This window comes from Solea solea, chromosome 1, assembly GCF_958295425.1.
Source record: "Solea solea chromosome 1, fSolSol10.1, whole genome shotgun sequence".
NCBI lineage: Eukaryota > Metazoa > Chordata > Actinopteri > Pleuronectiformes > Soleidae > Solea > Solea solea.
Window position 1 is genome coordinate 35,242,642 of NC_081134.1, and position 10,278 is coordinate 35,252,919.

General features: G+C 42.6%; 1 protein-coding gene and 1 non-coding gene across 5 annotated transcripts; both read right to left on the bottom strand.

Annotated features, from left to right (window-relative positions):
- Positions 1 to 1,049: 1,049 nt before the first annotated feature.
- LOC131455589 (zinc transporter ZIP12-like) lies at positions 1,050 to 9,395 on the bottom strand. Of its 4 annotated transcripts, XM_058623444.1 has the most exons (14): positions 9,235 to 9,395; positions 8,857 to 8,955; positions 8,165 to 8,464; positions 7,273 to 7,584; positions 6,991 to 7,198; positions 6,165 to 6,292; positions 5,869 to 6,040; positions 4,992 to 5,164; positions 4,739 to 4,900; positions 4,569 to 4,649; positions 2,957 to 3,029; positions 2,682 to 2,840; positions 2,367 to 2,554; positions 1,050 to 2,156 (listed from the first exon to the last, which is right to left on the bottom strand). In XM_058623444.1, exons 3-14 carry the CDS (start codon positions 8,411 to 8,413, stop codon positions 2,028 to 2,030), a joined length of 2,034 nt encoding a protein of 677 aa, XP_058479427.1. In that variant the 5' UTR covers positions 8,414 to 8,464; positions 8,857 to 8,955; positions 9,235 to 9,395; the 3' UTR covers positions 1,050 to 2,027. The 4 variants fall into 4 exon arrangements, with proteins under 4 accessions (XP_058479427.1, XP_058479340.1, XP_058479472.1 ...); XM_058623357.1 differs by lacking the exon at positions 8,857 to 8,955; XM_058623489.1 differs by lacking the exons at positions 4,569 to 4,649; positions 4,739 to 4,900; positions 4,992 to 5,164; ... (5 more) ...; positions 8,857 to 8,955; positions 9,235 to 9,395 and adding an exon at positions 4,099 to 4,525.
- trnar-ccg (transfer RNA arginine (anticodon CCG)) lies at positions 6,889 to 6,961 on the bottom strand. The gene has a single exon. It is a non-coding gene; the product is annotated as a tRNA-Arg (tRNA).
- Positions 9,396 to 10,278: the final 883 nt, after the last annotated feature.

The window sequence follows — 10,278 nt, forward strand, 5'->3', positions numbered from 1 at the left end:
TTTACTGATAAATTGACAGCATTGACAGTTGAATCACATGTGACATGAGAGCTGCTTTCCTTAAAATCCTTCAATTTAAAGTTACCTCTATGGATTCCAGGTCACAATGTGAGAGTAACCTTTGTGTGACAACAGTAACAGGTGCACAGGATTATAATCAGACAAAATTCCTTGCAAATCAAAGGGAAGCACTTTTATATTTCCTGTTTTGCGTCTTTGCTCGTGTACTTCTTCCCATTGGTTCTTTGTGTGCCGCTGCCCCTGCCACTGACCTTTTCCTCTGACAGGTCTCTGCTGAGCTAAGTGAGGAAACTCAGTGTTCAACACCAACACGCTCCAGATAACACGCTCTTCCTTCCTCTATCCTGGCAGCAGCTGCTTTGAAAACGTGCAAAAAAACAGAAAAATGCCTCTTTGGTGCAAAAAGAGCAGATTTACGTAAATAAATGGGCAGGAGGGGGGGGAGAGACAGATTTCCTGGAAATGCCAATGGGGTTGGCATTTCCAAAATAACAGCAGACCTTCTCGAATGAGAGAAAACGCTGTGGACTTCCTGCTATTGTTTTACCATAACTCGGGAAGTCAGTAAAAGGTGTCAGCTTTTTTTTTATTTTCCTTCTTCTGATGTGATAGTTAAATAATGTCATGACACCTTCAGTATCACTGACTTTGCACTTTGTTGGCGAGCTGAGAACGGCAAATAAACACAATCTCTGTGTGAATTCTGCAATTAAACAGCTCTGTGACACAAATTTAGGAAAGTGCTCGACAGCTGTTCGCTCAGTTTATTTTAATCAGAATAACGCTGATGCTGAGGAAACAAGGATTTAATCAAAACAAGCAGATTAAACCGATGACAAAAACCCTCCAAAGCCCACTCACTTGGTCAATATCAAATCAGTTAAACGACTGCATTTTATTTGTTTAATTGTACCAACGTTTCCATCATATTCTCTTTATTTCACCACCTCGTGCTGCAGGCTGACTCTGGCCGGGTAAGAGCATGTGCACTGTGTGGGCCGCATCACTCCACAGCCTTTCTCTGTCTCTCACTGCAGAGCATTAGTCATCCAGGTTGGTGGATGAAGAGAACAAATGGCTCAGGTGGGTGGAAGTGGACTCGTACCGGATCACAGAGAGGCCTCAAAAAACAAAGAACGATGTCTCCGAGATGAGGGCTGAAAGCAATATTTCTGGAAAAATAATATATGAATAAAGCAGCTTAAAACTGCAGTACATAACTCATGTCATGCCGCGTTCATAGTGCTGTTTTTTTAAATTGGGATTGGCGATTAGATATGTGTCATCAGGTATGAGTCACATCAGCTTGATAATCTGAACTAAACCTTTTTTCTCAACCCTTTCATGGGTGCTTCTGTCTGTTTTGTTTTTTTCAGTCGAACTCCAACCTGTTCACAGCCTTTACTGGCGCAGTGTTGTTGGCTCTGTGTGCTGGACGACATGTGATCTTAACCGAGAAAAACAGTCCTGTGGAGCTGATGGGCTAAAAACGCAATTTGTTTAGATTTAAAAGTTACACAGTACAAGTCTTAACAACTCTTATTTATCACCTAATAGTGAGTCAACAAGCTTTATAGCCTACAATTTGTCCAAAGCACTAATGTATGCCATTTGGTACTTATTGTTAAGAAAATATTAGACATTATATAGCAATTAAATAATAGCGGGTGTCGACTAATCACATTAATGCAGAAATTACAAATCAAAATACAAAATAAATCAAAATATTTTTTTAAAAAAATCCCATGACTGTGACAAATACACAGTTGTACCTGATGCTCCCACATAAGGTCATTAGACTGAGTCACATAGTGATTGTCCAGAATTCTGGCACCCAGGACTCCTAACATAGAAAAATAAATCACATATAAAAAAAAGAAATCAGGGATTCATAGAACTATACATATCACATACTGTATCATACTACAGCATCATGAAGAGTCACAATTTGTTCTAGATGCAGAAACAGTGATGTGCACGCACAGCATGCGGGTTTGTGCGTGCATTTAAAATTTGAGTTCATGTTCAAAGAGGGCAAGGAGCAGAAGACAAGCCCATCCCATCAGCAGACCCAGGTTCTGCAGGACAAACAGGAGACAGGGTCGGTCGCTCTTCACTCGACTCATCTCTGGAAGCTAATGAAAGAGACGAAAACCCGAGTTAACCAAACACAGAAGATGACAAGGATACGGCTCTGCAGTTCTAAAAAAGAAAAGCCTTGTGTTCACTCAGTACGATGACTTCATTACTTATGTGTCTTTAATATTTGAACGGACCAAAGGTCGAACTGACAAACACATTTGTTGGTTTTGGTCTTTTCGTGTGATTTGCCGATGCTTTCGTACCATTTCTACCAAAGACAAGTAGAGGAAGATCCCAGCAGTGACGGCAAAGATCCACTGCTGCACCTCTATCTCTGAGGAAACAAAGAGTCCGATGTAGAGGCCCATGAAGGCCGTCAGAGCGCTGAGAAAGTTCATGAGCACAGCAGTCTGCACCGAGAGTCCGGAGCTGAGCAGCACAGCAAAGTCTCCTGTGAGACGAAAACCAGACGAGAGAAGTCGGTCAGTCTCACGCACAGAGTTTCCTGACTTCAGCCAAACGCACACAAAAAAAGTGATCATGAAGCAAACATACACACACACACAGTGACCTCTCACCCATCTCGTGTGGGATCTCGTGGCACAGGATCGCCACAGTGGTTGCCATGCCCGTCTCGGCTGAGAAAGAGAAGGCCGCCCCGACCGCCAGGCCGTCTGCAAAGTTATGCAGGCTATCTCCCACAATTACCATCACAGCCAGCAGAGGAACCCCCTGTCCTGGAAACACAAAAGGAGGCCTGTGTCATTAGACCGGGGACAATTGCTCGGTCATGCCGGAGCAACTAATTACAAAAGTACATCACAGTGCATCTGTGTGTGATGAAGGAGCTTACTCTGATGTGAAGGCCTCCGTGTGTCTGCGTGTTCAGGAGACGTTTCTGCACACTCCATGTCGTCCACCGGTCCCTGCAGGACACATATGATTATTTATAGCACGCGTTTTAACCCGGTTTTATAATTTGAGATGGTATCAGCTTCTGAAATTTAGCAAAAAATAGGAGATTTGGTTCCAGGAATTGCTGAGAGATAAATCCAAAGTGTCCGTGTTCAAAAAACATTCCAGTTTTGAAGGACGTGTTTTAACTGTACCTACATGATTCAACAGTAATATCAAGTGCTTTCTGAATGATTCAATACTTCTCATTCTCCAACATCCTACATCCCCTCCTACACCACTCACTCTGCATGTCCTGTTATATAAAACATTTGCTGGAAAGTATTCTTTTTTTTTTTAGAACTACATGCATCACTTCAGCAGAATACAGTTGACTGACACTTAGGCATGTTAGTGTTGAACTGTAACCAAAGCTGTGTCACAGCAAACAAGTGGAGGACTGGTGTGGGAGTGGAGGGGGGGGAAATCACTGGATTACTGAGGTGAAATTAATTATGTTATCTTAATTAATGCACAGTGCATTAAAATAGCTGCTGTGCAGTAAAACATGCAAACTAAACCTTTGCTTCAGAGACACAAACAGTTTGGTTTGAAGAACACGATTTAGAAAGATTGATTTTATATTTAGTCAGGATATTGGTGGGTAAAGAAAAAAAAAAAGGTCTCCCACCAGTTTGGGTAAAAACTTTATAAGTAAGAGATTGCCCTCATGAAATCAACTATGGGTCATATGCAAGGTTATAATAATTATTTTATTAGTAAATGCTTAGTTTTAGTGTTAGTTTGTGTTTTGGTAATATGGAGTATCATAAGTATCATGTAGCCATAAACTTATGTCCCACATTGTAAATAAAAATATTCAATTATAATTGTCATTATAAGTAACAGCAATCAGGTACCCTGGGTGTGTCATCAAGTAGCTTCAATGAGGTCAAGTGGTTGATACTGGTTCAACTCCCATGTTAGACTTCTATATGCGACATGCAATTTTAAAATTTGTTTTATGCCATTGTCTGTAACTTTAGCTCTAACCTAACTGGTGCTAAAGCTTTACCTATGGGTCGTATTCTAAAACCTTACCTGCAGGTCTTATTCAGGGTTTGGCCAAAACAACCCATAGTTAGGATTCAAAGATCAAAAACATAAAAGGTTAAACAGAAAATAAAAAAACACAGGTAGAAGACCAGGAGCACATGGGAAATAAACAGAGCGACAGACCAACACGGGCACTAAATACACTCGGGACAATCAAACACAGGTGTGACAAACAAGACACAGGTGGAACACATTAGGGCAATCAGGGAAGACAGGACAGGAAGTCAACTGGACAAGGTAGGAACCCAGGAAGGAAAGACTTCAAAATAAAACAGGAAACAAGGAGAGAACAGAGAACTAAAAAACCTAGGGGTAAAGAAAAACAAAAAGTCCAAACAGAATAATTGCTCAACAAAAAGCGTCCAGACTCTTATAACCTCCAGCTGCCTCATTTGACCACTGTTGTCTGCCTAAATGACAGCGAACCAGGACTTCTCTGCCAGTTTGCCACTCACGAGCTGTATGGTGGAGATGGACTTGCCCCTCTGTGACTGACCGTTACAGCTGAGCTCCAAAGGAAGCTCCCTGTTGTGACCCTGCAGACAAAACAAAATCCATCTGGTTACTGTTCAGCCACGACGTTTTCCATCATACACAATGTTGTGTGTTATTATGAAGACCTTACGTGGCCGTGATAAGGAACTAAAAAGGCGATGATTCTTTCAATCAGAAAAAACCCGTAAATCCCAGCGATGATGCCCAGAATCTTCCACAGATACTCCTTCCTTTCAGCGTAGTGTCCATCATGACCATCATGGTGGTGAGAGTCGTCATGGAGGCCCAAAATCTGCAAAAGGAGACAAGAAATGACACCTTTACTCCAGTACAATAACCATATGTGGATGGTTATGGTGGAGGGTATTCACTGGTGTGTATACCTGCGGTATGAGGTGCAGGAGGGCGTCTCCTGAGAGCGTCCCCACTGCCAGACCCACAAACAGCTGCAGGACCAGTGTGTAGGTCTCCTGGCAGGAGTTGAAGAAGATCAGGCAGATACCAAACATGGAGCCCACAGTGATGAGCAGGACAGCAGCCGTGCTGTAGCCGTACTCTGCAGGCAGAAGAGTTTCTTTAAAGGTTAAAAAGAAATAAATGCAAGTAGGATAATTCATTTGAAGTATTTTATTTCTGACTTAACAAAACCAAGAAATATTGAAGTGAATATTCCTTTACGTGGCCTTATTTTTATTTGTTTTGCCCTCCACGTCTGCCATTGGCCTAATTATAATGGCAGGACGGGCAATATTTCAAAATAATGCCAAAATGTATGAATAAAATTACCATTTTAGATTAAATACTGTCCTGGCCTATATACATCATATACTACAGACTGAATAAAACATCTTTGTTTGTCACAGATCTACACAAATATCTCACAATCATCATTTTTAAATATATTATTCGATGAAAATGACCATAATTGTGTAAAAAGTGCCACTCCCTCATATCGCAGTCGCAATTTCACCCCAAAATTTATCACAAATTAGATATTTATTCAAAATTGTTCAGCTCTACTGAATAATACAGTATTAGTGTACTTTCACAATATCAGTGCAATCGAGTTGAATCATTTACACAAACACTTGTAAAACTCAGTGACTACTTGAACGGAGGTGTTAAAACAAGTATATTGGATTTGTGATAAAAATTTAACTTCACTTTTAAATGAAACCTGACTCAGAAGTAACAAAACTGGTCAAACATTTCTTGAATTTACTTATGAGTGTGATCTGTAGAAAAGGAGACATGTCTTACTCTCGAGAGAAGTGGGCAGTGATCCTGTTGTTTTGGCCTCTGCAGACTTGCAGGCATTGCCTAGCAACTGCTGAATAATGGCTGGGCACATTTGTCCAAAGTGTTTCATGGAAATGGGCAAATGAGGACCCAGAGCATAAATATCCACCAACTGGTCGGCTGAAAAACACGCCTGGTTGTATTCGAAGGAAAAGACACATTTGGAGTAGGAGTTTAAAAGAATAAAGACCCAGTGAGGTTTCATCGTCATGTAAAAACAGGAATAATTGAAAAGTTTAAATGTGTCAGAGCCTCACCTGTGCCCATTCTCTGCTTTGTGCTCCAGTTTCCTGGTTAGCGACGTCCACCTGACGCTCTCTGATGCTTCTCCTCCTCCTGTTGCGAGAGAGACCGACCCCCAGCTGATGAAGCAGCTCCTCTAAGTCTAACATGACAGGGAAGAAACATGACATGTCATTAGCGGGAACTCTCCTTCACCTCACCTTTAAATCACCTTAAACATGGACTCACAGGAGCTACAGGTCTGTTATGACGGGAAGCATGTCTGTATGCTAATGCTACAGCGAGCAGCTAAGACTGTCAATCAAAGATCTTAAACCTACAGCCTGTGGGCCACACGCAGCCCCCAATCATTCCATATGGAAAAATAAGCGGTTTTATTTTGAAATTCTATGAAAAATCATTGTAAATACCATTGTTTTTTATATTGATTTTGAGACCCCTGATGTAAACATTAGTGGAACAGCTAGCGTAGCTCTTTCCTCACCAGGTTTCATTGCAAACGTTATTCGGTTTCTTGCGTTACCAATTAAGTGATCAGTAAGTGTATATAATTATTTGACTATCATTTATTCAACCAGGGAGGCCTCACTGATATAAAAAATCTTTTGCCACAAAATTCAAAAAAATCTTTTAAGTGTATAGTGAGTTACTAAATGCTTGTAATCTGTAAAGTCTCAGAGAAACTGCCTCATTTTGTTGTACATTTGTATCTATAAAGGTTTATGAATTGTGGACTGCCAACCCAGGTGGGACTTGAACCCACAATCCCCAGCTCCGGAGGCTGATGCCTTATCCATTAGGCCACTGGGTCACTGTTTGATGGCAAACTGACCAACTCACCTACGAGCTTCAGGTAACTCGTTTGATTCAGTGACTGTAAAATGTAGTTGGTGAAGAAAGCAGGTGGGGGAAGGTCCATCCGTCTGAAGCAGTGTCCCTGCAGGATGTGACTGATAATGGCTGCAGCCACTCTGGACACAGAAGACTCGTCTGCACCTGGACGTTCTTTTACGTCCACGTCTTCTAGTAGATGAGCGGCATCGATACACTGCGGGATCAAAGAGGGGATTTAATGTGTCTGGAGTAGATAAATAAAAATAAAAGTAAATAAAAGACTACTACTTGTGAATCAGACGAGGTGTCTTGATCGGACGGGTCGTAGTGCTGGTTGATCAGCTGCAGGATACTCTCTGTTTCACTCAGGGACAAGAAGTGGTTGTCCTCAGCTGGGTGTAGATTGGTGAGGGCCAGATGGTAGAACTGATAATTGTCAGATGCAGAGGAGGACGAGGGGGAGGAGTTGGACACACAGAGATCTTTCATGTTAATTATGTAGTAGAGCAGAACGGTTGAGATCTGCTGGTAGTCGTCCTCAGTGAGGAACGCCTTCCTGTCATCTCCGAGCACAGAGAGAGCCAGATCTGTTGTCAAGCACTGAAATAAGAGAAGGAAGTTTAGAGATAATATACAGAATTACACATCATGTGAGACGTGAAGAAGTCAGGGAAAACTTGAAGGAGTCAGTTTTGATAAAAAGCCCATTTTCTCGCTGCATACTCAATAAGCCGCTTCTCAGAAAATGGCAAGCTTTGTGCTGTTGTTTCTCTTTGAATACAAGCCGAATTAGACCCACACACAAAATAAAGAAGGTTAAGAGAGTGGGTGAAGCACCATTCAGTGTCAGAGCATTTGGCAAACAATAGCCGAAAAGTAGAAAGTTGCTCTCTTAGTTTTTCTAAATCTCACTTTCAAGGCTCAAGGGACAGATAATCTCATTGTCAGCCCACCTTCATAAACATGTGGAGGACCTCTAGCTCCACTGTGTGGAGTTTATTATGTCAAACTGAAGGATATCTAAAGCCACTCAGCATGAATGCCCCACAGAGGTCAAGGACTTAAGCCTCCACAGTCACTCACATTCCATCCATAACAAGCACATTTCACAGAATAAGCAGACAGGAATGAGCTGAATACATAATAAGTACTTTGCTCGATGTAAACATGGTGACCTTACCTTGTCACAGTTGTCCTCTGAGGTCCCAATCTGCTCTGCACAGTGCACAGCCTTAAGAAGTGCAGCGATGAGGACCCCGGTTTTGTTCGTCTGGAGCTGGGGTTCTCTGTTTGTCTCCACGGGGAGATCCAAGGCCTTGAGGACCTCCTGCAGGTAGCCCCACTCCTGTCCTTTTACCTCCAAAACTGTCCCAGCAAGAAGAAGAGGCAGCAGGAGCAGCAGAAGGTTCGGACTGCTCCTCAGGTGCATGATCCTACTCGGGACATCCGACTCTCTCCAGCTCCCAGGACTGGCAAACGGCTGGAGACACAACGGGAGAGAGAGATAGAGTGGAATCAAGGTGATGAACGTGCAGACGGATCAAAGAGACGAGCAGTGCTCAGATGTGTTCCTGCTGAGGAAGGCGTTAATAATAGGCCTGTCAGGTTCTGGTGGAAGACAGGATGACTCGAAAAATCTCCAGCTGAACCAAACCGTTACAGATGCCAAATGGTCGGCCGAACCCTGGGGCCCCTCAGTCCACAACAGAAAGATTAGTGCAGGCAAGTGAGAGAGCGAGAGAGGGAGAGAAGGAGAGAGAACATGGGGGCAGAGAGAAGGGGCATGAATGGGGAGTGAACCTAAGGTAGAGACAGACAACTAAAACTTTGTTCTGATAACTGACGGCGATCCCATTTTTCTAACATTCTTACCAGTGAACCAGTCTCCTTCCTGCATCAGCTGAGGAGCTGCCGTGCATGCACAGTATGTTGTAGACTGCTAAAATGCCCCCAGGGCACAAATCTCCCCAACTGCAAAAAAAAAGCACCAGTGACCTTCAAATGCGATGCTCCCTCTCTCCACATGATCTCTTGAGTCATCAGAGATCAAACGTACAGAAAAGGAACAGAAAGCATCACGCTTCCCTTTGCAACCCTTTCCAACATCCTCCCACGCCGCGCAACCCGGCGGGTCAACTCGACCGAGCGAGCACGAGAACAGAACTGCTGCTGATAAAGCCTGAAAGCTACAGTGACAAGTAAAGACAGAGAAGATATAAAACAAGCAAAGAAACAAACAAACAGGCTCACCATATTCCCGCTCTGCTCCTCTCGGCTGCTGTGACTAGGTTTGTTTTCCTCTGCTGGGATAAACAGCAGATCCACTTATTTGGGGAGAATTCTTGGGCATTGGTGCTGTTGATTAAAACCCTCTTACGAGAAGTAAGATCTGAGTAAGCTCCTGAGGATTAGCTGCGACAGCCTTTGAGGGCTGCTGTTGCCATGGAGAACACTGCCTCATTTTGAGGGTTAGCTGAGGAGGGGGCAACCAGCTGCTGGCAGGGGTGATTGAATGGCAAGAAGCAAAACACTTAAAAAATAAACATCGGATCGGATTATTATTCAATATAGAGTGACATGGTTTTCTGTCAAATGCAGATGTGATGGTAATGATAATTAGTCATAGTGGATTTGATGAAGTTAGGGTTGCTTTTACATCATTTGGAACCAGTCTGATCGTTCGTCTGTGACCTGTGGTATCAACAAGGCATTTTACTGCCACTCACTAGACATTGTCTCTTTATTTCTTCACTTTACTCAGACCAGCACGTCTGGCACAAACAAAATCACCTTTCTTTCTTTCTTTCTCATTCTGATGCTGCGTTTGAACTTCAGCAGGTCGTCTTGACCCTGACCATGTGCCAAAATGTGTTGGCTTGCTGCCATGTGAGTGGCTAATTCGATTCGATTCGCTGGATACTTAATAATGTAGCTGTACATTTTGTTATTTGGATTAATATCTAAACTCCAAAATGTCCGTCGTCTTTTGCTTATTTTAACCATAAAAGGGCCAGATATATATCCTGAGTAAGTGCTTTTGCCCATTACTCCAGAATAACTTTCAGTATCTGGCAGTTATTTGCAATTTACTGCATGTTAAAGTAGTGCATTAACAATTTAAAATGGTGAAAAACAAAGTTTTATGTAGAACAAACACTCTTGAATTTGAACATTATAAAACATATTGTGCAAAAACAGGCCAAAACTCCTCCAACTAGCTCCTCTCTGGTGACAAAGACGCTGATTCTTCGGCTTCCTGCAACAGAGCGGGTGAAATTAATAACCACACGATGG

Bases quoted from the DNA above. Each gene is read 5' to 3' on its own strand.
- LOC131455589 (XM_058623357.1), bottom strand. The intron at 2,841-2,956 runs GTAAGCTCCTTC...TTGTGTTTCCAG, and splicing joins ACGGAGGCCTTCACATCAGA to GACAGGGGGTTCCTCTGCTG. The intron at 2,555-2,681 runs GTGAGAGGTCAC...TTCGTCTCACAG, and splicing joins CGAGATCCCACACGAGATGG to GAGACTTTGCTGTGCTGCTC.